The sequence below is a fragment of the Scyliorhinus torazame genome, chromosome 5 (assembly GCF_047496885.1).
Source record: "Scyliorhinus torazame isolate Kashiwa2021f chromosome 5, sScyTor2.1, whole genome shotgun sequence".
Taxonomy (NCBI): Eukaryota; Metazoa; Chordata; class Chondrichthyes; order Carcharhiniformes; family Scyliorhinidae; genus Scyliorhinus; species Scyliorhinus torazame.
This window is the reverse complement of record NC_092711.1, coordinates 161,156,250-161,182,723: the sequence shown is the minus strand read 5'-3', so window position 1 is coordinate 161,182,723 and position 26,474 is coordinate 161,156,250. Positions and strand designations below refer to the sequence as shown.

General features: G+C 48.0%; 2 protein-coding genes across 4 annotated transcripts; one reads left to right on the top strand and one right to left on the bottom strand.

Annotated features, from left to right (window-relative positions):
* Positions 1 to 59: 59 nt before the first annotated feature.
* Positions 60 to 25,596, top strand: LOC140422267 (uncharacterized). The gene is made up of 3 exons (XM_072507314.1): positions 60 to 140; positions 2,482 to 3,739; positions 23,437 to 25,596. Exons 2-3 carry the CDS (start codon positions 2,841 to 2,843, stop codon positions 24,638 to 24,640), a joined length of 2,103 nt encoding a protein of 700 aa, XP_072363415.1. The 5' UTR covers positions 60 to 140; positions 2,482 to 2,840; the 3' UTR covers positions 24,641 to 25,596.
* LOC140422260 (uncharacterized) lies at positions 11,513 to 17,977 on the bottom strand. Of its 3 annotated transcripts, none has more exons than XM_072507305.1 (2): positions 17,488 to 17,977; positions 11,513 to 14,576 (listed from the first exon to the last, which is right to left on the bottom strand). In XM_072507305.1, exon 2 carries the CDS (start codon positions 14,219 to 14,221, stop codon positions 13,436 to 13,438), a length of 786 nt encoding a protein of 261 aa, XP_072363406.1. In that variant the 5' UTR covers positions 14,222 to 14,576; positions 17,488 to 17,977; the 3' UTR covers positions 11,513 to 13,435. The 3 variants fall into 3 exon arrangements, with proteins under 3 accessions (XP_072363406.1, XP_072363407.1, XP_072363408.1); XM_072507306.1 differs by lacking the exon at positions 17,488 to 17,977 and adding an exon at positions 17,103 to 17,479; XM_072507307.1 differs by lacking the exon at positions 17,488 to 17,977 and adding an exon at positions 15,708 to 15,802.
* Positions 25,597 to 26,474: the final 878 nt, after the last annotated feature.

Below are 26,474 nucleotides of genomic sequence, written 5' to 3'. Positions count from 1 at the left end.
CCTGACCTTCCTGCTGAGGTATTGACCAATGGGAAGAATTAGAACCGGAAGGACTCTTGTTCTCCAGCCAATCAGCGCGCGTTTGTGTGAATGGAGACTGAGCTCACACAGACTAAAATGCTCTCCTGTCTCCAACATCTGTGAGTAAAACACTTTATTTTCTCATTCTCACCTTCAATTGGTCACTTGCAGCAACTGAAGGAAAAGGAAGTAATTACAGGGAGGGTGCAGACTCCGGAAAGGTTGGCCCAGGTCTCTCTCTAACACATTTACACCGTTTGCTCCCTCAGCTTGACACATTTATTTGTCTGGCTAAACGAATGGTCTCTTTCATACTGTCCACCATCCCAATATCCCCTGACGCTCTCAGTGCCATCGCAAATGGTTCTATAGCCAGGGCAAACAGCAGTAGGGAGAGCGGGCACCCCTGCCTCGTCCCCCCGTGCAGCCTGAAATAATCTGAACTCAATTGGTTTGTCGGTACACACGACACCGGTGCATGGTATAACAACCGGACCCAGTCCACAAAACACTGTCCAAATCCAAACCGCCCCAGGACCTCCCACAAATAGTCCCACTCCACTCGATCAAAGACCTCTGCATCCATGGCGACCACCACCTCTATCTCTCGTCCCTCTGGAGGTATCGTGATCACATTGAGTAGCCTCCTGATGTTGGCCGCCAGATGCCTCCCCTTCACAAACCCCTCTAGTTATCCCCTATCACCCCTGGGACACAATCCTCTATTCTCGAGGCCAAGATCTTAGCCAATAGTTTGGCATCTACATTTAGCAGGGAAATCGGTCTGTATGACTCGCATTGCCGTTCCAGCCTCCCCGAACAGGTGCCGGAATGTGGCGACTAGGGGCTTTTCACAGTAACTTAATTTGAAGCCTACTTGTGACAATAAGCAATTTTCATTTCATTTCATTGTTCGAGGTCCTTTTCCTGGTTCAAAATGAGGGCGATCGAAGCCTGCAACAACGTTGGGAGAGCACTCCCAGCTCCCTTGCCTCGTTAAAATCCCTTACCACCCCTGGCCCCAATACCCCAGAGAATTTCTTATAAAATTTCACCAGGTACCCCTCCAGACCAGGGACCTTGCCCAGTTGCATCACCTCCAGTCCCTCTATCTATCACTTTCTGAAACCTATTTCCTTTACTTGCTTTTGCTAAATCGCCATCTTTTTTTTAAATCACTCAGTCATTTTATACTGTGTATTATAATTTGAAGAATTATCACAATTTGTAATTGAATGAAAACTCAACTACTGTATTTGCTAAAGACAATCAATCTGACCTAACCTTGTGTTGACAAACAAAGTTTACCAGTGGCACAAGCTGACAAAGTTCAACTGAACTTTGCCAAAAAGCACAGACTTGATCTCTGTTATTTGGGAACTAAGAAGGGATAACGGATATCCAGGATTCCGAATAGACACAGCGATCCATTAGGCTTCTATCTACGGGAAAGGCGCTGGGGCAGTTGAGAAGGGTAAGAAGGGTGGTGTATGAGTAGGGGGAGAAGGCGAGCAGGATGCTAGGGCACCAGTTGAGGAAGCAGGAGACTGCAAGGGAGACCGGGAAAGTGAAGGATGCTTCTACCAGTGCAATTGGGGCCCCCAGGGCCTCCACCTGCTCCTCTTCCATCTTCAGGAACTCCAACCCCTCTAAGGTCTGCCTCATCGCCCCCGCCCCGGCAGGGGGTTCTGACTCGTACAGCTTGCTATAGAAGTCCCAAAACTCCCCATTCTCACCCATCGGCTCCAAGACCATATTCCCTCCTACGTCCTTCACTTTCCCGGTCTCCCTCGCAGCCCCGGGATCAATGAGCCTCTTCATGGTGTTTTGCAGCTCGGCCTCATGAGCTCAATGAGAGGTATTGAATCAGCTCACTCAGCCGCTGGTCAATAACACGGAGAATGTCGGCAGTCGACCTCCGAGAGAGTCCCTGAGAGCGCGGGGTCGAGAGACCTCCTGAGGGTCAGGCCGCCATGTTGAAAAGGCAGCTCCATTTCCACTGAATCAACCTTCCCTCTTTTATCGACGGATTTCTTAATCTTGCCTTACCTAATCCCAATGTCTTCCAGAGACATGAGAACAAATATTAATTCAAGGATCAGGTAGATGAGTGTCGGGCAATCAGGATAAATTACGGATTCTAGATGAGTGGCATCAGAATCTGCGGAAAAGCAGCTACTCCTGCACCGCATCACATGGTTCCCACCCAGACAGATTTCTGATGACGAGGGAGTCGAGGGTTATGGATAACAGGCAGGAAAATGGAGAGAAAGCAGAGATGAGGAGGGATTTCTTCACTCGTTGTGGAGCAGTGTGAGAATGGAGGGAGAGTGTGTGGGATGGAGATTTACAGCTTTTGCAGAGTGAGAGAGGATAAAATGTTACAGAGAAATAAAAATTGTCTGTTCTGAGTTTCTATCCTTTACTGACAATGATGTCTTTTGTAAATTGTTTTTACAGGATATTAGAAGAGGAGGAATTACAGACAGAAATCTCAAAAGTCACATCTTGATCTGCCAGAGTCGCTCGGTTCGTCGGGGCCTGAATATCATCGGCCTTTGAATCGAGAAGGAGAAATGTTTGTCTGTTCTGTTCGCTACAGACGATTTTAAACATCATTGTGACTGGAAAAGCACCAAGACACACACACCCGAGTGAGAGTGTTCCAGTGCACTGACTGTGGAAAGAGCTTTAACCAGTTACACAGCCGGAAAAAACATAACACCATTCACAGCGGGGAGAGACTGTACATGTGTTGTGTGTGTAGTCAAGGCTTCAACTGATTATCTGATCTGGAGAGTTACGACGAGACCCAAAACATGGAGAAACTGTGGAAATGTGAAGTCTGTGGGAAGAGATTCAGAGTCCGATCTAAGCTGGAGATTCATCGACGCAGTCACACTGGAGAGAGGCCATTTACCTGCTCTGTGTGTGGGAAGGGATTCACTGAATTATCCAGCCTGAAGTCACATGCAAGAGTTCACACTGTGGAGAAGCCGTTTATCTGCTCTCGGTGTGGGAAGGGATTCAGACATTCATCCACCCTGAAGTCACATCAGCGAATTCATACTGGGGAGAGACCGTTCACCTGCTCTCAGTGTGAGAAGGGATTCACTGCGTTATCCAGCCTGAAGTCACACCAACGGGTTCACACTGGGGAGAAGCCGTTCACCTGCGATCAGTGTGGGAAGGGATTCACTCAGGTATCCAACCTGAAGACACACCAGCGAATTCACATTGGGGAGAGTCCATTCACCTGCTCTCAGTGTGGGACGGAATTCACTGCGTTATTCAGCCTGAAGTCACACCAACGGGTTCACACTGGGGAGAAGCCATTCACCTGCTCTCAGTGTGGGAAGGGATTCACTGCATTATTCAGCCTGAAGTCACATCAGCGAATTCACACAGGGGAGAGGCCATTCACCTGCTCTCAGTGTGGGAAAGGATTCACTCAGTCACCCCACCTGCAGGCACACCAGCGGGTTCACAGTGGGGAGAAGCCATTCAACTGCTCTCAGTGTGGGAAAGAATTCCGAGATTTATCCACCCTGCGGACACACCAGCGAATTCACACTGGGGAGAGACCGTTCACCTGCCCTCAGTGTGGGAAGGGATTCGCTCAGTTATCCAGCCTGAAGATACACCAGCGGGTTCACACAGGGGAGAGGCCGTTCATCTGTTCTCAGTGTGGGAAGGGATTCAGTCATTCATCCACCCTGTGGAAACATGAGCGAGCTCACACTGGGGAGAAGCCGTTCGCCTGCTCTCAGTGTGGGAAGGGATTCAGTGATTCATCCCACTTGAAGCGTCACCAACGAGTTCACACTGGGAAGAGGCCGTTCACCTGCTCTCATTGTGGGAAGGGATTCCGACATTTATCCACCCTGCAGAGACATCAGCGAGTTCACACTCCGAGAGGCCATTCACCTGCTCTGATTAGGGGAGACGTTGAATGATCCATCCCATCTGCTGAGTCACCAACAAGTTCACAATTGATTGCAGGGATTGGATTGTGCTGTTATTGTTTCTACTCTCCATTTCATTCGGACTGCAATTTATTCATCCTGTCAATTGGGATGATCGGGGTTTCTTTCTGCTGGAATGGCTGATCTCACAACTTTTCCTCCAGTGGGCTGATGCTCTTTGAGCTTTGTTGCGACTACGTGATTTCCAATTTCACAAGGGTTACAGAGTGAAAATGTGTGGGAAGTTAAAATATAGTTAATTCCTATTTCTGTTTGCAACCCCCCAAAGCATGCCACGTTGCCATGAAGATGGGATATGGTGGTTATATGTTTCTTTGTTTAATTTTTCTGGGTCTTTCTCAAAGAAGGAAATGTTGAGGTATGAGGGACAGGTTGTCTGTGGTAGGTTGGGAAATTACAATAAAAGGTTGGACAATAGGCAGACAATTGCTCGCATTGAAGAAATTATTACATATTTGCAACAAATACACATTCCTTTCAGGAACACAAATCCACAGGAAAGTGGTGCAGTAATTCTTCACACCTGATTACAGCTTTTGGATTCTGCTGTTACACAAGAGAACCAAGGGAGTAGTGAGCAGGAGGGACTGAAAGAGATTAGTATTCGTGAAAAAGTAGTACTGGAGAATTTATTGGATTAAAAATTAATAAATCCCCAAAAGCTGCTGCTCTACATCCCAGAGTGTTGAAAGAGGTGGCTGTAGAGATAGTGGATACATTGGTGATCATCTTACTAAATTCTATAGATGCTGGATTGGTTCCAGCAGATTGGAAGGTGGTAAATGTAACCCCAATATTTAAGGAGAGAGAGAAAACAGGGAACCACAGACCCATTAACCTGACATCAGTAGGAAGGAAAATGCTACAATCCATTATGACGGATGCAGAGCAGCACGGTAGTGCATTGGTTAGCACTGTTACCTCACGGCGCTGAGGTCCCAGGTTCAATCCTGGCTCTGGGTCACTGTCTGTGTGGAGTTTGCACATTCTCCCCGTGTTTGCGTGGGTTTCACCCCCACAAACCAAAGATGTGCAGGGTAGGTGGATTGGCCACACTAAGTTGGCCCTTAATTGGAGATCAGTAACAAAAGATCAGTGTTATTTAAATGGAGAAAAACTGCAGAAAGCTGCAACACAAAGGGACTTGGGGGAACTTGTGCACGAAACACAGAAAGCTCGCAGACAGGTGCAGCAGGTAATCAGGAAGGCTAATGATACTCTGTCCCCGACCGGCCAAATTCCCGAAGGCGCGGGACTCTCATGGTCCCAGCCGTACAGGAACCTCGCGAGGCCGCTTTGGACTCAGTCCGGGGTCGCTGCAGTCGGGGAAGGGCCGATTGGCGGGCAGGGGAGTGTTGGGGGCAATGTGTGTGGGCTGTCCGTGGCGGCTGATGCGGGGCACAATTTTGTCGGTCCAGGCCCGCTGTCTGAGTTCGCCATGGAGCACGGCGCGGACGCTGCTGTGCACATGCACATCCTCTGACCCGGAAGTGCTGGGGGCCATATCGGCAGCTAGAGCTGCAAGCTCTGTGACGACTGCCTGCTCGCCCCCAGCAAAACGGGGAATCTGTGGCCTTTTGACGCCAGTTTTCCTGGGGTAAAAGACCACAGTTTTCCCGACGGCATGGGGACATCGTCTCCAAAACAGAGAATCCAGCCCGAGGTGAGGGGCAAAGTTGAGAATGTTTATGAAAATGTTTTTATAAAAGTTTTATACAATACAGAATAAACAAATTTGTGCAGAGCAGATAGTTTGCAAAAACCCAACCTTGGAAGTAAACCCCCCCCCCCCCCGAACCCCAACTCCCTAAACACCCCCAAACCCCAATTCCCTAAACACCCCCGCCTCTTTTGATTATTTTGAAGGTTATCCTGAACCCGACAAGTCTGGTGCAAACCCAGAACACGTGGGCATGATTGGCCGAGCCCCCCTGGCAGAGTTCACATTTGTCCTCCACCTCCGGGAAGAACCTGCTCATTCTGGTTCTTGTCAGGTGTTCTCTGTGCACCATAAGACCATTAGACATAGGAGCGGAAGTAAGGCCATTCGGCCCATCGAGTCCACTCCACCATTCAATCATGGCTGATTTCAACTCCATTTACCCGCTCTCTCTCCATAGCCCTTAATTCTTCGAGAAATCAAGAATTTATCTTGATTTCTGTCTTAAAGACACTCAACGTCCCGGCCTCCACCACCCTCTGTGGCAATGAATTCCACAGACCCACCACTCTCTGGCTGAAGAAATTTCTCCTCATCTCTGTTCTAAAGTGACTCCCTTTTATTCTAAGGCTGTGCCCCCGGGTCCTAGTCTCCCCTGCTAATGGAAACAACTTCCCAACGTCCACCCTATCTAAGCCATTCATTATCTTGTAAGTTTCTATTAGATCTCCCCTCAACCTCCTAAACTCCAATGAATATAATCCCAGGATCCTCAGACGTTCATCGTATGTTAGGCCTACCATTCCTGGGATCATCCGTGTGAATCTCCGCTGGACCCGCTCCAGTGCCAGTATGTCCTTCCTGAGGTGTGGGGCCCAAAATTGCTCACAGTATTCTAAATGGGGCCTAACTAATGCTTTATAAAGCTTCAGAAGTACATCCCTGCTTTTATATTCCAAGCCTCTTGAGATAAATGACAACATTGCATTTGCTTTCTTAATTACGGACTCAACCTGCAAGTTTACCTTCAGAGAATCCTGGACTAGGACTCCCAAGTCCCTTTGCACTTCAGCATTATGAATTTTGTCACCGTTTAGAAAATAGTCCATGCCTCTATTCTTTTTTCCAAAGTGCAAGACCTCGCACTTGCCCACGTTGAATTTCATCAGCCATTTCTTGGACCACTCTCCTAAACTGTCTAAATCTTTCTGCAACCTCCCCACCTCCTCCATACTACCTGTCCCTCCACCTATCTTTGTATCATCGGCAAACGTAGCCAGAATGCCCCCAGTCCCGTCATCTAGATCGTTAATATATAAAAGAGAACAGCTGTGGCCCCAACACTGAACCCTGCGGGACACCACTCGTCACCGGTTGCCATTCCGAAAAAGAACCTTTTATCCCACTCTCTGCCTTCTGCCTGACAGCCAATCGTCAATCCATGTTAGTACCTTGCCTCGAATACCATGGGCCCTTACTTTACTCAGCAGTCTTCCGTGAGGCACCTTATCAAAGGCCTTTTGGAAGTCAAGATAGATAACATCCATTGGCTCTCCTTGGTATAACCTATTTGTTATCTCTTCAAAGAACATCTAAACAGTTTCCTGGCTACTTCGCGCAACACCACACACACAACCACTCAGAGTCCCCCAGTTTTACTGCTACTGAAGAGGAAGCTGAGAACAACATCTGATCAACATTTCCCCTGGAGACGTCTGAGACAGTGGAACACAATCAGCAGTCGCAAACCTGAAGAGAAGGTAATCCCAAAAGGTGCTTGATTGGACAAGGACAGCAAGTATTGGTGCACAGTGGTACCACCAGCGAGAAGTGGGTTCCTGTAACCGTATTGGCATATTACAATAATCATGGGTGACTGATATGCAGGTGGACTGCATATTGCAGTCAGGTTGGTAGCAGATCCCAAGAAAGGGAATTTTTGGAGCAGCTTGTGGTAGAGCCCACTGGGGAACAAGCAGTTCTGGATTTGGTGCTATGTAATGAGACAGACCTGATTAGGGAACATAAGGTGAAGGAATCCTTAGGGGGCAGTGACCAAAATATGAACAAATTTACCCTGCAGTTTGCGAGGAAGATGCTGGAATCAGATGTAATGGTATTACAATTGAATAAAGGTAACTACAAAGACATGAGCGAGGAGCTGGCCAGAGTTGATTGGAAGGGGAGCCTAGCAGGGAAAACAGTGGAACAGCAATGGCAGGGGTTTTTGGGGTTATTTAGGAGGCACAACAGAAATTCATTCCAAGAAGGAGGAAAGATGCTAAGGGAAGGATGAGGCAACCGTGGCTGACAAAGAAAGTCAGGGATAGCATAAAAGCAAATGAAAAGCATACAAGCTGGCGAGGGTTAGTGGGAAGCCAGAGGATTGGGATGCCTTTAAAAGTGAGTAGAGGACAACTGAAAAAACAATAAGGGGGCGGGGGGGGGGGGGGGGGGGGGGGGGGGGGGAGAAGATGAAATATGAATGTTAGCTAGCAAATAATATAAAAGAAGATAACAAGAGTTTTTTTACAATATATAAAAGGGAGCAGCGAGGCAAGAATAGACGTTGGACCACTGGAAAATTAGGTTGGAGACATAGTAACAGGAAACAAAGAAATGGCAGAGGAACTGAAGTTACTTTGTGTGAGTCTTCAAGGTGGAAGACACCAGTGGGATACCAGAACTTCAGGCGAATCAGGGGGCAGAGGTGTAGTGGCTATCACGAAGGAGAAGGTTCTGGGGAAAGTGAAAGGTCTGAAGGTGGATAAATCACCTGGACCAGATGGACTACACTCCAGGGTTATAAAGGAGATAGCTGAAGAGATTGTGGAGGCATTCCTGGTGATCTTTCCGGAATCACTAAAGGCAGGGAGGGTCCCAAAGGACTGGAAAATGGCCAATGTAACACCGCTGTTTAAGAAGGGAGGCAGAAGACGGGAAATCATAGGCCGGTTTCTGACTTCGGTCATTGATAAGATTTTAAGAGTCCATTATTAAAGATGAGATTGTGGAGTATCTGGAAGTACATGATAAAATAGGGCTGAGTCAGCACAGCTTCGTCAAGGGGAGTCATGTTTAACAAATCTGTTAAGAGTTCTTTGATGATGTAACAAGGAAGTTAAACAATGGAGAACCAGTGGACGAGATCTATTTAGATTTCCAGAAGGCCTTTGGCAAGATGGCGTATAGGAGGCTGTTAAATAAGTTAAGAGCCCGTGGTGTTAAAGGACAAATACTGGCATTGATAAGAGGATTGGCTGACTGGCAGAAGGCAGAGTGGATAAAGGGGTCTTTTTCAGAATGGCAGCTGATGACCAGTGGTGAGCCTCAGGGGTTTGTGCTGGGACCACAACTTTTCACAATATACATTAATGATCTGGAAGAAGAACTAAGGGCACTGTTGCTAAGTTTGCAGATGATACAAAGCTATGCAGAGGGACAGTTAGTATTGAGGAAGCAGGGGGCTGCAGAAGGACTTGAACAGGCTACGAGAGTGGGCAAAGAAGTGGCTGATGGAATACAATGTGGAAAAGTATGAGGTCATGCACTTTGGCAGGAAGAATGGAGGCATAGACTATTTTCTAAACGGAGAAATGCTGAGGAAATCAGAAGCACAAAGGGACTTTGGAGTCCTTGTTCACGATTCTCTTAAGGATAATGTGCAGGTTCAGTTGCCAGTTAGGAAGGCAAATGTAATGTTAGCATTCATGTCGTGAGGGACACAATACAAGAGCAGGGATGTACTTCTGAGGCTGTATAAGGCTCTGGTCAGACCCCATTTGGAGTAATGTGAGCAGTTTTGGGCCCTGTACATAAAGAAGGATGTGCTGGCCTGGGAAAGAGTTCACAAGAATGATCCCTGGAATTAAGAGCTTGACGTATGAGGAGCGGTTGAGGACTCTGGGTCTGTACTTGTTGGAATTTAGAAGGATGAGGGGGGATCTTATTGAAACTTACAGGATACTGAGAGGTCTGGATAGAGTGGACACGGAGAGAATATTTCCCCCAGTAGGAAAAACTAGAACCGGAGGTCGCAGCCTCAGACTTAAGGGAAAATCTCTCAATACTGAGATGAGGAATTTCTTCAGCCAGAGGGTGGTGAATCTGTGGAACACATTGCCGCAGAAGGCTGTGGAGGCCAATTCACGGAGTGTCTTTAAGACACATAGGTTCTTGATTCATAAAGGGATCAGGGGTTATGTGGAGAAGGCAGGAGAATAAGGATGAGAAACATGTCAGCCATGATTGAATGGCAGACCAGACTAGATGGGCCGAATGGCCTAATTCTGCTCCAATGTTTTTTTTAATTCATTTACGGGATGCGGGCTGGTTGGGCCAGTATTTATTGCCCATCCCTAGTCTTATGGAAACTGACCCTGATTCCTATACTGTACAAACTGAACATTTTTTAAAATACAAATTTAGAGTACCCAATTCTTTTTTTTCCAATTAAGGGGCAATTTAACGTGGCCAATCCACCTACCCTGCACATCTTTGGGTTGTGGGGGTGAAATCCAGGCAGACACAGGGAAAAAGTGCAAAGTCCACACGGACAGTGACCCGGAACTGGGATCGAACCCGGGACCTCGGTGCTGTGAGGTAGCAGCGCTAACCACTGTGCCACCGTGCCCCATTGTACAAACTGAAGCCGAGCGAGTGTAGAGACAACACAGATCAGTTGTTAGTGACACCCATCAATGTGCCAGTACCGTGTGTGCTGGAACTACCTCAGGATGAACCGCCATCCATACTATCAGATCATGCGGCTGCGACTTCTGGTCAATCCGCAGAAACCGAGATTGCCAAAGAATTTATGAAAGGGAAATCATGTTTGACAAATCCACTAGAATTATTTGAGATGTAAGCAGTAGATTTTGTAAAAATAAATAAATTTAGAGTGCCCAATTCATTTTTTCCAATTCAGGGGCAATTTAGCATGGCCAATCCACCTATCCTGCTCATCTTTTGGGTAGTGGGGGCAAAACCCACACCAACACGGGGAGAATGTGCAAACTCCACACAGACAGTGATCCAGAGCTGGGATCGAACCTGGGACCTCAGCGCCGTGAGGTAACTAGTAGATTTGACCAGGGAGACCCAATGGATGTGGTTTATTTAGACTTTCGACAATGTCTCCCACAGCAGATTACTGTGTAAAGTTAAAGCATTTGGGATTGCGGGTAGTGTCTTGCAATGGATAGAAAGCTGGTTAGCAGACAGGAATCAAAAAGTTGGAATAAATGGGTCTTTTTCTGATTGGCAGGCAGTGACTACTGAGGTGCCACAGGGATCTGTGCTCAGACCCCAACTGTTCACATTATGTATTCATGATTTGGACGAGGGAAGTAAATGTATTATCTCCAGATTTGCAGATGACACAGTTGGCGGGGAGGGTGAACTGTGAGGATGCAGAGATGCGTCAGCGTGATTTGGACAGGCTGGGTGAGTGGGCAAATGTATCGCAGCTGCAGTCTAACCTGGATAAATGTTAGGTTATCCACTTTGGTAGCAAATGTAGAAAGGCAGATTATGATTTGAATGGGTGTAAATTGAGAGAGGTGGAGATACAGCGAGAGCTTGGTGTCCTCAGGCATCAGTCACTGAAAGTAAGTGTGCAGGTTCAACGGGCAGTAAAGAAGGCAAATGGTATGTTGGGTGTCATAGTGAGAGGATTGGAGTATAGGAATAGAGATGTTTTATTGCAGTTGTATAGGCCATTGGTGAGGCCACATCTGGAGTATTGTGTGCAGTTTTGTTGTCCTTACCTGAGGAAGGATGTTCTTGCTATGGAGGGAGTGCAGCGAAGGTTTAACAGGCTGGATCCTGGGAACGGACTCTCATATGAGGATTTTGATTTGATTTATTGTCACATGTATACTATACAGTGAAAAGTATTGTTTCTTGCATGCTATACAGACAACGCATACCGTACATAGGGAAGGAAGGAGAGACTGCAGAATGTAATGTTACAGTCATAGCTAGGGTATAGAGAAAAGATCAACTTAATACAAGGCAGGGTCCATTCAAAAGTCTGATGGTAGTAGGGAAGAAGCTGTTCTTGAGTCGGTTGGTACGTGACCTCAAACTTTTGTATCTTTTTCCTGACGGAAGAAGGTGGAATAGAGTAATTATGCTGGCTGCCTTTCTGAGGCAGCGGGAATTATAGACAGAGTCAATGGATGGTAGGCTGGTTTGCATGATGGATTGGTTACATTCACAACCTTTTGTAGTTTGCTGTGGTCTTGGGCAAAGCAGGATCCATACCAAGCTGCGATACAACCAGAAAGAATGCTTTCAATGGTGCATCTGTAAAAGTTGGTGAGAGTCGTAGTTGACATGCTAAATTTCCTCAGTCTTCTAAGAAAGTAGAGTCTTTGGTAGGCTTTCTTAACTATAGTGTCGGCATGGGGGGCCCAGGACAGGTTGTTGGTGATCTGGACACCTAAAAACTTAAAGCTCTCGACCCTTTCTACTTGGTTCCCATTGATGTAGAGGGGCATGTTCTCCACTACGCTTCCTGATGTCGATGACAATCTCCTTTGTTTAGTTGACATTGAGGGAGAGACTAAGTCGGTTAGCATTATATTCATTGGCGTTTAGAAGAGTGAGAGGGGATCTCATAGAAACTTAGAAAGTTCCAACAGGATTAGACAGGGTAGATTCGGAAAGAATGTTCCTGATGGTGGAGGAATCCAGAACTAGGGGTCATAGTTTGAGGATAAGGGGTAAACCTTCTCGGACTGAGGTGAGGAGAAATTTCTTCACCCAGAATCTGTGGAATTCGCTACTACACAAATTAGTTGAGACAACAGCATTGTGTAATTTGATGAAAGAGTTAGTCAAAGCTCTTGTAGCTAAAAGAATATGGGGAGAAGGCAGGGTCAGGGTATTGAGCTTGATGATCACCCAGATCATAATGAAAGGGAGAGCAGGCTCGAAGGGTTGAATCGCCTCCTCCTGCTTCTATTTTCGATGTATCTATGTATGTATTTAGGAGATGGAGAGCTGACTGGTGGTGATTTAACCTGAGGATCACCACACCGCAGGCGAGGGGCAATGTTGAGAAGGCGGGGCTTTCATGGATGACCTCAGCCGGTACGGGAGTTGACCCGCACCGTTGGTGTCATTTCACATCATGAAGCAGTCGTCCAGCCAACTGAGAAAATTGGCCCCCTGGTAAATATGTAATAATTCCGTAAATATTAGCTATTCCCTGTCTCCCATCAGTTTCCCAGTTCACCTCAGACAACTTGCCCCTCATCCTCTGATTATTTCTCACAGACGAAAACACTTAAATAAGTTAAAGAAATAAACCATGTAACGACCATATCCCATCTTCATGGCAAGGTGGCATAATTTTAGGGGTTCCCAAACAGAAATGAGAATGAAATATCTTCTACTTCCAAACACCCCTTCACTCTGTGATCTTTGGTGAAATCTGAAACCAGGTTTTCTCAACAAGACAAAGAGCATCAGCCCACTGGAGGCAAAGTTGTGAGACCGGCCAGTCCAGCAGAAAGAAACCCTCCGACCCTCCCCATTGACCAACTGTCAGAATGAACAAATTGCAGCCCTGGATGTAATTCAGAACAGAAACAATAACAGCAGAATCCAACCCCTGTAATCACTTGTGAACATGTTGGTGTCTCAGCAGGCGCCATGAATCACGGAAACCCTTCCCACATGGAGAGCAGGTGAATGGCCTCTCCCCAGTGTGAAGTTGCCAGTGCCTCTGCAGGTGGGATGGATCAGTGAATCTCTTCTCCTACTCAGAGCAGGCGAATGGCATCTCCATGATGTGAATTCGCTGGTGTTTCCGCAGGTTGCGTTCATGCATGAATCCCTTCCCACATTCAGGACAGAGGAATGGTCTCTCCCCGGTGTGAACTCTATGGTGTGTCAGCAGGATGGATGAAAGAGTGAATCCTTTCCCACACACTGAGCATAGAAATGGCCGCTCGCCAGTGTGAACTCGCTGGTGTGTCTGGAGGGTGGATGAATCACTGAATCCCTTCCCACACTGAGAGCAGGAGAATGGCCTCCCCCCAGTGTGAACTCGGCGGTGTACCCGCAGGTGGGATAACTGAGGGAATCCCTTCCCACACTGAGAGCAGATGAATGGCCTCTCCCCAGTGTGAACTCGCTGGTGTATTCGCAGGCTGGATAATTGAGTGAATCCTTTCCCACACTGAGAGCAGGTGAATGGCCTCTCTCCAGTGTGAATTTGCTGATGTTTCTGCAGGGTGGATGAATGTCTGAATCCCTTCCCACACCTTGAGCAGGTGAATGGCTTCTCTCCAGTGTGAACCCGCTGATGTGTCTGCAGGGTGGATGAACGATTGAATCCCTTCCCACACTGAGAGCAAGTGAACGGCTTCTCTACAGTGTGAACCTGATGGTGCCTCAACAGGTGGGATGAATCACTGAATCCCTTCCCACACTGAGTGCAAATGAATGGCCTCTCCCCAGTGTGACTGCGCCGATGAGCTTCCAGCTCTGATGGGGCCCTGTATCCCTTCCCACAGTCCCCACATTTCCAAGGTTTCTCCATGCTTTGAGTTTCCTTGTATCTCTCCGTGTTGGACAATCAGTTGAAGCCTTAACTACATACAGAACACGTGTACAGTCTCTCCCCGCTGTGAATGGTGTGATGTTTTTTCAGTCTGTGTAACTGGTTAAAGCTCTTTCCGCAGTCAGTGCTCTGGAACACTCTCACTAGGGTGTGTGTTGTCTCGGTGATTTTCAAGTCGCATAAATGTTTAAAATGTTTTGAAGCCTACAGAGCAGTCAAACATTTCTTCAGGATTCAAAGGATGGTATTCGGGTCCCAAGGAATCAAGAGACTGTGTCAGATCTAGACATGATGTTTTGAGATTTCAGTCTGTAATTCCTCCTCTTCTACTGTCCTGTAAAAACATTTTGGAAAGGACATCACTGTCAGTACAGGATAGAAATTCAGAACAGACATTTCTAGTTTCTGTGGAATATTTTTCCCCCTCTCATTCCCAAAAACTGCAAGTCTCCATCCCACATACTCTCCCTCCATTCTCACTCTGCTGTATCTAATATTCATCCTCCCAATTGTCCTGAAGGTGCTGATTCAGGCTGATTGACAGATCCATGCTTCCTCTCCAGGATAGGGAGATCATAACAAATAGGAGCTGCAGTCAGCCATTAGGCCCATCGAACCTCCTCAACCATTTCATGAGATCATTGGCTGATTTACCTCAGCACCATTTTCCCACACTGTCCCCCACATCCCGTGATATCCTCAATATTTAGAAACCTATCAATCTCAGTCTTGAAAATACTTGGATGACTGAAGCTCCACAGTCCTCTGGGGTAGAGAATTCCAAAGCTACACCACATCCTCGAGTGAAGAAATCCCTCCTCCTGCCTGTTCCCCATAAACCTTAACTCCATTGTCAATCAGAAATCTGTCCAACTGATTCTTGAATATATTCAATGACTCCCAGACTCCTCTAGTCCCTTTGGAAGTGAATTCCAGAGATCAACAACCCCCTGAGGAAAGAGATGAATGCAAATATATAATGTAGCTACAGTACAATGTTACACAACTGGAAATATCAATATACTTTATTACAGAACCATGAATAATATTTGTAATCTGCACCTTATAACTAGACATATATCTCTGACCGATATTAATTTATTGTCCCCTTAAATGTCAGCCATCTCCTGGGGAAACCAGCCCATTAATTGGGAACATTAGGAAAGAGACCATCCTTTTAGCCAGACAAACAAATGTGTCAAGCTGAGAGCAAAGGCTATCATTGTCTTTGATGTGGAGATGCTGGCGTTGGACTGGGGTGAGCACAGTAAGACGTCTTACAACACCAGGGTAAAGTCCAACATGTTTGTTTCAAACACTAGCTTTCGGAACCTGGGCCAAGTTTTCCAGAGTCTGCACCCTCCCTGGATTCACTTCCTTTCCCTTCAGTTGCTGCAAGTCACCAATTGAAGGTCAGAATGAGCAAATAAATGGAAAGGGGGAGAAAAGAAAGTGTTTTACTCACAGATGTTGGAGAACGTTTCAGTCTGTGTGAAGCCCAATCTCCTTTCACATAAAGCCCGCGCTGATTGGAGGACCAGCGTCCTTCCGGTCCTAACTCTATCCATTAGCCAACACCTCACAGGAAGGTCAGGGGCTGGGCTTTCCTCCACACATGCGCAGCTTCCCCTCACCCTTGGACATGCGCAGTACCTGATCACCCGCCCGTGCGGCGGATAGAGCGGGTTCCCCAGTGCGGGGGATTGTGGGAGCTACGGCCGACACTGTCCAAACTCCTGGGGTGAAAAGTGGAGGAGGCTTGGGCGGTTGTGTGCGAGCTTGGTGTCCGCCCCCGGGCCGATTCGAAAGGCAGGCCGCCTCTGGGAGCTTCCTGGATGGGGTGAAACAGCAACTCGGCGCCCATTGCTCCTGGTCCCCGAGGGAAGGGGAGAAGACCGGTTTCGGAGTACTGCGACCAGTCGTGTTTCAAGTCAGCGGTTGAGCTGCGGAGACGCTGCTTCGGACTGCGAGGTTTGCTGTCGGCGGTTTTGAGTTCGCCCAATGGAGGACGAAGGAATGGAGGAAGGATGGCAGCTGGATAGGCTGCTGGAAGCGGCGGGTCGGAACCGGGTGTGGATACCCGATGGGCGGCCCACGGCCTGCAGCCCGGGGTGGGTTGCTGCCGTTCCTGGGGTCTCCGGGGGTTCGCCCCCCCTGGACGCCCTGTGGGCGGTTGGGACTGACTCTGGGACTTTCTTCCCCGTTGTCGACTGTTGCCAACATTGGAGCGACTCTGGCCGCTGCCATTGGAGGACTTTGAGGACATGTTGCTCCTTGTGAAATTTTGGCTGGAGCGCCGGGGTCATGATGTGGAACGTGCAAAATTAATGGACTCTTTTTTTATGGACTTTTCTATGAGTACTAAGGGATTTTGTTTTCATGTTTTCTTTGCTTTCGTTTTCTTTAGCAGCCTATGACATTCAACTCATTTCGGGTTTCCCTGAAATGGTAATTAGAAATTGTGGTGGAACGCTAGTTGGTGTGAAACTGCTCTCCCTCCGAATGGTCCCGTGCCTTTGGGCGGGGTCCAGGAGGGGGGAACCTTCTCTCCTCCGCCGCGCCCGGGTCTGGCTCTCCGGAGGTCTGTGCTCTTAGCGAGGAGGGGCCTTTCCCCCGGGGTGTCGGCTGCAGGGCGGGGTGAACGGGGGTGGGTGAGCGGGGATTAGTGTTCGGTGATTGATTCTATCCTGTTAAATCTTTTCTGGGGTGAATTGAGGCCTGGTGCCTGGTGATTGGGTTTGATATGACACTGTTAAAATGTATCGAGGCCCTGTGGGTCATATTTGATTCCGAAGCGGCCCTATTGTATCGGGGCCTTGTGCCTCGCGACTGCTTGTTTTATGTGTTTAGAGGCCGTTACCTTGAAATGTACTCGTGTCTTGTGGTTTCTTGTTCTTTTTTTCTTTGGAATGGTCGTTGGGTTTCGAGGCCTTGTGCCTCACGACTGTTCGTGTTATGTGACTGTTCGATTGTTACTTGAACTATGCGTAGGGCCTGTGCCTTGCGGCTGGTTGTGATAAGTGACTGGTTAATTGGTATCTGGAAACGTATTTCGGCCCTGCGCCTTGCAGCTGTTTGTGTTCAATGACTGTTACAACGTTATTGTGAAATGGAATTGGGCCTTGTGCCTTGCAGCTGTTTTGTGTTAAGTGACTGTTTAATCGTCAATTTGAAGTGTAATGAGGCCTGGAGCCTTGTAAATTGGTTTCTGTAATAATTGTGACGACAATAAAAGAGTTACTGACAGATTTGGGAGACAGGAGGAAGATGCAGTCTGTGTGAAGCTCAATCTTCGCTCAGACACAGAAGCAGCAGCTTTGCTCGTTGTCCAGCTTCCGCATTCAAACAATGGGGAAGCTTTAATTGGTTGGAGGAGCAGAGTCCTTCCGGTGCTCCCGATTTCCTATTGGTCAGTCCCCCGCTGACATAATGAGGGGCGGAACCCCACGTGGGGGTGGGAGTGACTTTTCCCTCCAGCCGCGCTGAGCTGGTGTCCAATGGGAAAGGCTGGAAGACCCGGACACACAATTGACAGTGCACCGCTTTGTCCCGGCCCCCAGCCAACCTGCACATGCGCATCACCCCCAAAATATGCGCGCGCCTTCAATTCAGAGCTTCTGCCCGGCTCAGGTCAAAGGGAAGACTTGTAGGACCGGAAGGACTCTGGTCCTCCCGTGAATCAGCGCGCGGGCTTTGTGTAGCTGGATATTGAGCTGCACACGGACTGAAACTCCCTCCTGCCTCTGTGAGTAACTCTTTTATTGTCGTCACAATTATTACAGAAACCAATTTACAAGGCTCCAGGCCTCATTACACTTCAAATTGACGATTAAACACACTTCAAATTGACGATTAAACAGTCACTGAACACAAAACAGCTGCAAGGCACAAGGCCCAATTCCATTTCACAATAACGTTGTAACAGTCATTGAACACAAACAGCTGCAAGGCACAGGGCCGAAATACGTTTCCAAATACCAATTAACCAGTCACTTATCACAACCAGCCACAAGGCACAGGCCCTATGCATACTTCAAGTAACAATCGAACAGTCACATAACACGAACAGTCGTGAGGCACAAGGCCTCGAAACCCAACGACCATTCTGTGGTAGTATGTATTGGGGGTCATGTGGGACTGGAAGCCCTAATGTCATTGGCTGACAGATCCCGGGTCCTGGTTGGCCGTTGACCTCATGCTCCGCCCTGAAGGCAAAGTATAAGAAGCCGGTGCCTTCCCCCGCAGGCCAGTTTACTATCGGGCTGCTGGGGAACAGACACGCTTAATAAAGCCTCATCGACTTCACTCTATTCGTCTCACGGAGTCTTTGTGCGCCACACATTCCAAAGAAAAAAGGATCAAAAAACCACAAGACACGAGTACATTTTGAGGTAACGGCCTCTAAACACATAAAACAAGCAGTCGCGAGGCACAAGGCCTCGGAACCATACGACCACTCCAAAAGTGATGAAATAAAAAACCAAAAATAAAATCCACAAAACACAAGTACATTTCAAGGTGACGACCTCTAAACACATAAGACAAGCAGTCGCGAGGCACAAGGCCCCGATACAATACGGCCACTTCGGAAACAAATATGACCCACAGGGCCTCGATACATTTTAACAGTGTCATATCAAACCCAATCACCAGGCCTCAATTCACCCCAGAAAAGATTTAACAGGATAGAATCAATCACCGAACACTAATCCCCGCTCACCCACCCCCGTTCACCCCGCCCTGCAGCCGACACCCCGGGGGAAAGGCCCCTCCTCGCTAAGAGCACAGACCTCCGGAGAGCCAGACCCGGGCGCGGCGGAGGAGAGAGGGTTCCCCCCTCCTGGACCCCGCCCAAAGGCACGGGACCATTCGGAGGGAGAGCAGTTTCACACCAACTAGCGTTCCACCACAATTACTAATTACCATTTCAGGGAAAACCCGAAATGAGTTGAATGTCATAGGCTGCTAAAGAAAACGAAAGCAAAGAAAACATGAAAACAAAATCCCTTAGTACTCATAGAAAAGTCCATAAAAAAGAGTCCATTAATTTTGCACGTTCCACATCATGACCCCGGCGCTCCTGCCGAAATTTCACAAGGAACAACATGTCCTCAAAGTCCTCCAATGGCAGCGGCCAGAGTCGCTCCAATGTTGGCAACAGTCGACAACGGGGAAGAAAGTCCCAGAGTCAGTCCCAACCGCCCACAGGGCGTCCAGGGGGGCCAAACCCCCGGAGACCCCAGGAACGGCAGCAACCCACCCCGGGCTGCAGGCCGCGGGCCGCCCATTGGGTATCCACTCCCGGTTCCGACCCGCTGCTTCCAGCAGCCTATCCAGCTGCCATCCTTCCTCCATTCCTTCGTCCTCCATTGGGCGAACTCAAAACCGCCGACAGCAAACCTCGCAGTCCGAAGCAGCGTCTCCGCAGCTCAACCGCTGACTTGAAACACGACTGGTCGCAGTACTCCGAAACCGGTCTTCTCCCCTTCCCTCGGGGACCAGGAGCAATGGGCGCCGAGTTGCTGTTTCACCCCATCCAGGAAGCTCCCAGAGGCGGCCTGCCTTTCGAATCGGCCCGGGGGCGGACACCAAGCTCGCACACAACCGCCCAAGCCTCCTCCACTTTTCACCCCAGGAGTTTGGACAGTGTCGGCCATAGCTCCCACAATCCCCCGCGCTGGGGAACCCGCTCTATCCGCCGCACGGGCGGGTGATCAGGTACTGCGCATGTCCAAGGGTGAGGGGAAGCTGCGCATGTGTGGAGGAAAGCCCAGCCCCTGACCTTCCTGTGAGGTGTTGGCTAATGGATAGAGTTAGGACCGGAAGGACGCTGGTCCTCCAATCAGCGCGGGCTTCATGTGAAAGGAGATTGGGCTTCACACAGACTGAAACGTCCTCCTGTCTCCAACATCTGTCTGTAAAACACTTTCTTTTCTCCCTCTTTCCATTTATTGTCTTCAATTGGTGATTTGCAGCAACTGAAGAGAAAGGAAGTGAATCCAGAGAGGGTGCTGACCCTGGAAAGCTTGGCCCAGGTCTCTCTCTCTCTCTCACTCAAAGACATTCACATCCTTTGCTCCCTCAGCTTGACACATTTATTTGTCTGGGTTAAAGGATGGTCTCTTTCCTAATGTTCAAAATTAAAGGTCTGGTTTCCCCAGGAGATGACGGACATTTAAGATGACAGTAAACAGGGCAAATCCAACTCAGCCAATTACTTCTCTGTAGGTCTACTGTCCATCATCAACAAAGTGATGGAAGGAGTCATCAAAGTTGCTATTAAGTGGCAATTATTCTGCAATAACCTGTTCCTGGACGCTCAGTTTGGGTTCCGCCAGGGTCACTCAGCTCCTGACCTCATTACAGCCTTAGTTGAAACTTGGACGAAAGAGTTGAATGCCAGAAGTGAGGTGAGAGTAACTGCCCTTGACATCAATGCAGCATTTGACCGAGTATGGTATCAAGGAGCCCTAGCTAAACTGGAGTCAATGGGAATCTCCACTGGTTTGAGTCATACCTGGCACAAAGGAAGATGGTTGTCGTGATTGGAGGTCAATCATCTCACCTCCAGGACATCACTGCAGGAGTTCCTCAGGACAGTTTCCTCAGCCCAACCATCTTCAGCTGCTTCATCAATGATCTCCCTTCCATCATAAGGTGAGAAGTGGTGATGTTTGTGGATGACTGCACAATGTTCAGCACCATTCTCAACTCCTCAGATAATGAAGCAGTCCATGTCCAAATTCAGTAAGACCTGGACAATATCCAGGCTTGGCCTAATAAGTGGCAAGTTACATTCGTGCTACACAAGTGCCAGGCAATGACCATCCCCTACAAGAGAGGATCTAACCACCACCCCTTGACATTCAGTGGCATTTTCATTGCTGAATCCCCCACAACCAACATCCTGGGGGTTACCATTGATCAAAACTGAACTGGACTAACCATATTAATACTGTAGCTCCCAGGGCTGGGAATCCTACAGCGCGTAACACACCACCTGATGCCCCAAAACTTGTCTACCGGACATCTACAAGCACAAGTCAGGAGTGTAATGGAATACGCTCCACTTTGCTGGATGAGTGCAGCTCCAACAACACTCAAGAAGCTGGACACTATCCAGGACAAAGCCGCCTGATTGATTGCGTCGCCTTCCACAAACATTCAAACCGTCCACCACCAACAAACAGTAGCAGCTGTGTATACCATCTACAAGGTATACTGCAATAACTCATAAAGGTTCCTCAGACAGCACCTTCCAAACCCACAGCCACTACCATCTAGAAGGACAAGAGCAGCAGATACCTGGGACCCCACCACCTGGAGGTTCGTTTCCAAGTTAGACACCACCCTGACTTGGAAATATATTGCCATTCCTTCACTGTCCCTGGGGCAACATCCTGGAATTCCCTCCCTAACAGCACAGGGGATGTAGGGCAGCATGGTGGAGCAGTGGTTAGCGCTGCTGCCTCACGGCACCGAGGTCCCAGGTTCGATCCCGGCTCTGGGTCACTGTCCGTGTGTAGTTTGCACACTCTCCCCTTGTTTACGTGGGTTTCGCCCCCACAACCCAAAGATGTGCAGGGTAGGTGGATTGGCCACGCTAAATTGCCCCTTAATTGGAAAAAATGAATTGGGAACTTTAAATATATAAAAAACAATATTTTTTAAAAAACAGCACAGGGGATGTACCTACACCTCAAGTACTGCAGCAGTTCAAGAAGGCAGCTCACCACTACTTCGGAAGGGAAACTGTGAATGGGCAATAAATGCCGGCCTAACCAGTATTGTCCACATCCCGTAAATTTATTTTTAAAAATTTAATATCGGACAGAGATATGTCTAGTGTTGTTATATGGTATGTATTATGTATATTATTGATGGTTCTGTAATAAAAGACATGTATTATTATTTCTAGTTTTGTAAATAGTACTGTACCTACATTATATATTTCCAGTCATACAGTCATTGCAGCACTGACAGAATCCATTTGGGAACTCAAGTCAATGCTGACTCTCTGTACAGCGATCCAGTCAGTCCCATTCCCCCTCGATATCCCTGTTCCCCTGAAAGCTTATTTTCTTCAAGTGACCATCCTATTTTATTTTAATTTATTGATCATCTCGACTTCCACAACCCTTGTGGGCAGTGAGTTCCCTGTCATGACCACTCCATGACTAAATAAAATTCTTCCTCAGAATTTCCCCATCTCTAATCAGTAAATATACTTGTATGGAGATTCTCTACTCTTGTACAGGTTTTAGTGAGTTTAGATTTGTTGATCAGCACCTTCAGGAAAATTGGGAGGAAAAGTAAATGAATACAGCCTGTATATTACACCCATTTTTCATCCAGTAATATAGACATATATCTGTCTGGCAGCCTGCATGAAGTTTTTCAGGTCTCTGTGTCCAGGACAGGAAGCAGTGAGCATGGATCTGTCAATCAGCCTGAATCAGCACCTTCAGGAGAATTGGGAGGGTGAATATTAGATACAGCAGAGTGAGAATGGAGGGAGAGTGTGTGGGATGGAGATTTAGAGCATTTCAGGGAAAGAGAGAGGAAAGAATGTTCGATAGAAACTAGAATTGTCTGTTCTGAGTTTCTATCCTGTACTGACAATGATTACTATTGTAAAATCTGTTCACAGGAAGTTCGAACGAGAGGAGTTTGAGGCCAATATCTCAAACTAAATATCACGTCAAGAACTGACTGAGTCACTCAATTCTTGGGATCATTGGCCTTTGAATCTAGAAGGAGAAATGTTTGTCTATTCTGTCTGTTTCAAGAGATTTTAAACATCAGTGTGTCTGGAAAAGCACTGAGACACACATGCATACCCGTGTGAGACTGTTACAGAGCACTGACTGTGGAAAGAGCATTAACCAGCGACACAGCCTGAAAAAATACTTCACCATTCAGAGCAGGGAGAGACTGTATAGGTGTTCTGTGTGTGGACGAGGCTTCAACTGAACGTCCAACAATAGGAATTCGGTGTGTGGACGAGGCTTCAACTGATCGTCCAACGTGGCGAGAAGCAAAATGATCCGGACCACGGGGAAACCATGGAAATGTGAGGATTGTGGGAAGGGATTCAGAGCCCCGTGCGAGCTGGAAAGGCATCAACGCAGTCACACTGGAGAGAGGCCGTTCACCTGCTCTCAGTGTGAAAAGGGATTCACTGACATTAGCAGCCTGCGGAGACACAAACGAGTTCACACTGGAGAGAGGCCGTTCACCTGCTCTGACTGTGGGAAGGGATTCACTCAGTTATCCAGCCTGCAGGGACACCAGCGAGTTCACACTGGAGAGAGGCCTTTCACCTGCTCTCAGTGTGAAAAGGGATTCACTGACATTGGCAGCCTGCGGAGACATGAACGAGTTCACACTGGAGAGAAGCCTTTCACCTGCTCTCAGTGTGAAAAGGGATTCACTGACATTGGCAGCCTGCGGAAACACGAACGAATTCACACTGGAGAGAGGCCTTTCACCTGCTCTCAGTGTGAAGAGGGATTCACTGACATTGGCAACCTGCGGAGACACGAACGAGTTCACACTGGGGAGAGGCCGTTCACCTGCTCTGACTGTGGGAAGGGATTCACTCAGTTATCCAGCCTGCAGGGACACCAGCGAGTTCACACTGGAGAGAGGCCTTTCACCTGCTCTCAGTGTGAAAAGGGATTCACTGACATTGGCAACCTGCAGAGACACGAACGAGTTCACACTGGAGAGAAGCCTTTCACCTGCTCTCAGTGTGAAAAGGGATTCACTGACATTAGCAACCTGCGGAAACACGAACGAATTCACACTGGAGAGAGGCCTTTCACCTGCTCTCAGTGTGAAAAGGAATTCACTCAAATTGGCAACCTGCAGAGACATGAACGAGTTCACACTGGAGAGAGGCCTTTCACCTGCTCTCACTGTGAAAAGGGATTCAATGACATTGGCAACCTGCGGAGACACGAACGAGTTCACACTGGGGAGAGGCCGTTCACCTGCTCTGACTGTGGGAAGGGATTCACTCGGTTATCCAGCCTGCAGAGACACCAGAGTGTTCACACTGGGGAGAAGTCGTTCATCTGCACTGTGTGTGATATGGGATTCACTCAATTATACAGCCTGCTGAAACACAATGTCACTCACATCAAGAGCAGGCCCTTTAAATGCTCTGACTGCAGGAAGGGTTTCAAAAGCTCTCAGCTACTGATGTCCCACCAGCGCGTTCACTCTGAGGAGAGACCGTTCAGCTGCTCTCACTGCACAAAGAGCTTTAGAACCTCATCCAACCTGATGAAACACGAGCGAGGTCACACCGGGGAGAGCCTGTTCACCTCTCCGACTGGGAAAAGATTAACTCGGTCATCACTTGCTGAGCCACAATGTCACTCACACCAATGAGAGACCCTTTAAATGCTCTGACTATGGGAGTGGGATTAAAAGCTCTCAGGTACTGATGTCCCACCAGCGCATTCACACTGAGGAGAGACCGTTCAGCTGCTCTCACTGCACAAAGTGGTTTCAAACATCATCCACATTGCGGAGACACCAGCGAGTTTACACTGGAAACAAGCCATTCACCTGCTCTCACTGTGGGGAGGGATTCACTCAGTCGTCCAACATGCTGAGACACCAAAGGGTTCACAAGTGATGACGGGTTGGATTCTGCTGTTATTCCTGCTGTTAATCACATCCAGGACTGAACCTGGAGTGGGTGGAGGGGTTTGCCTCCTCTTCAAATCCCTCCCTGGGCCTATTTTCTGGCGCGGCCGGCCCCTGAACACCTACTCCATCTTGAGTCGGGAGCGGCGTGCTAAAGAAGTCCCCCGCGCATGCACAGGATGGCGCGGCCCAACTGCGCATGCGTGGGTTGGCGCGGCACCCATTTGGCACCGCGAAAGGAGGCTGGAGCAGCGTGAACTGCTCGAGCGCCGTGCCGGCCCCTATGGGGGGCAGAATCGTACGTAACCGGGCCCGGTTTACGACTGCATTCATGATGGCGCGAACTCTTGGGCCCAATATTGGAGAATCGCCCCCAAGGTGTTCTGCATTAACCTTGCTTGTTGCTAAGGCTTTGCTACATTTTGTGAATGTTTCTGTTAAGGCTGCAAAACTTTTTCATTACGAGATGTATTTGTAGAACAACGGTTTATTCATTACGAGGGCTTTTATGCAACTTTTCTTGAAACCGTGTTAGATTCTGACACGTATTAAGTTGCTGTACAGCAATTCTCATATTTTTATCAGAAACAATGACTTTGCCTTGTGGATATTCCATTTTCTGTCTGTATGTATACTGAATTTAAGAATTATACTGCATTGATTCTTCAAGGTACCAATAAATCAGTGAAGCAATAAATCTGTCATCGATTAATGAGCCTCTTCCTTTGACCTAATGGAATCTTTACTTTTTCTTGTTAACCACGGTTGCGTCACTTTTCCTGTTGGATATTTGTTTCTTAAAGGAATCTATATTTTATGTAAATATGTGATAATTCTTTAAATGCAATTGTATCATTACAAATTTTATTGTAAGTTCCTAACCAACTGCAGACAACTTGCCCCTCATGGCTTGACAGTTTCCTTCTGAGACAGAACCATGTAACCACCAAAGCCTATCTTCATCTGAACTGCATGCTTTGGGGTTCCAAACAGGAACAGGAACTATCTGTCATCTACCTTCCAAACACCCTTTCACTCTGTGATCCTTGTGAAATTTGAAGCCAAGTATTTGCCACAAGGCTCAAGAGCATCAGCCCACTGGAGGCAAAGTCGTGAGACCGGCCAGTCCAGCAGAACAAAATCCCTCCGACCCTCCCCATTGACCAACTGACAGAATGAACACAATGCTGTTCTGGGTGTAATTGAGAGTAGCAACAATAACAGCAGAATCCAACCCCTGTAATCACTTGTGACCTTGTTGGTGTCTCAGCAGGTACAAGGAAACACAGAATCCCTTCTCAATTTGAGTGCAGGTGAATGCTCACTCCCCGGGGTGAACTGGCTGATGTCTCCGCAGGGTGGATAAATGTCTGAATCCCTTCCCACACTGAGAGCAGCTGAATGGCCTCTCCCAGTGTGAATGCGCCAATGAGCTTCCAGTGCAGATGGAGCTTTGAATCTCTTCCCACAGTCCCGGCATTTCCACTGTTTCTCCATGTTTTGGGTCTCCTTGTGTCTCTCCAGGTTAGACAATTGAAGCCTTACTCATACAGAGAACACGTGTACAGTCCCT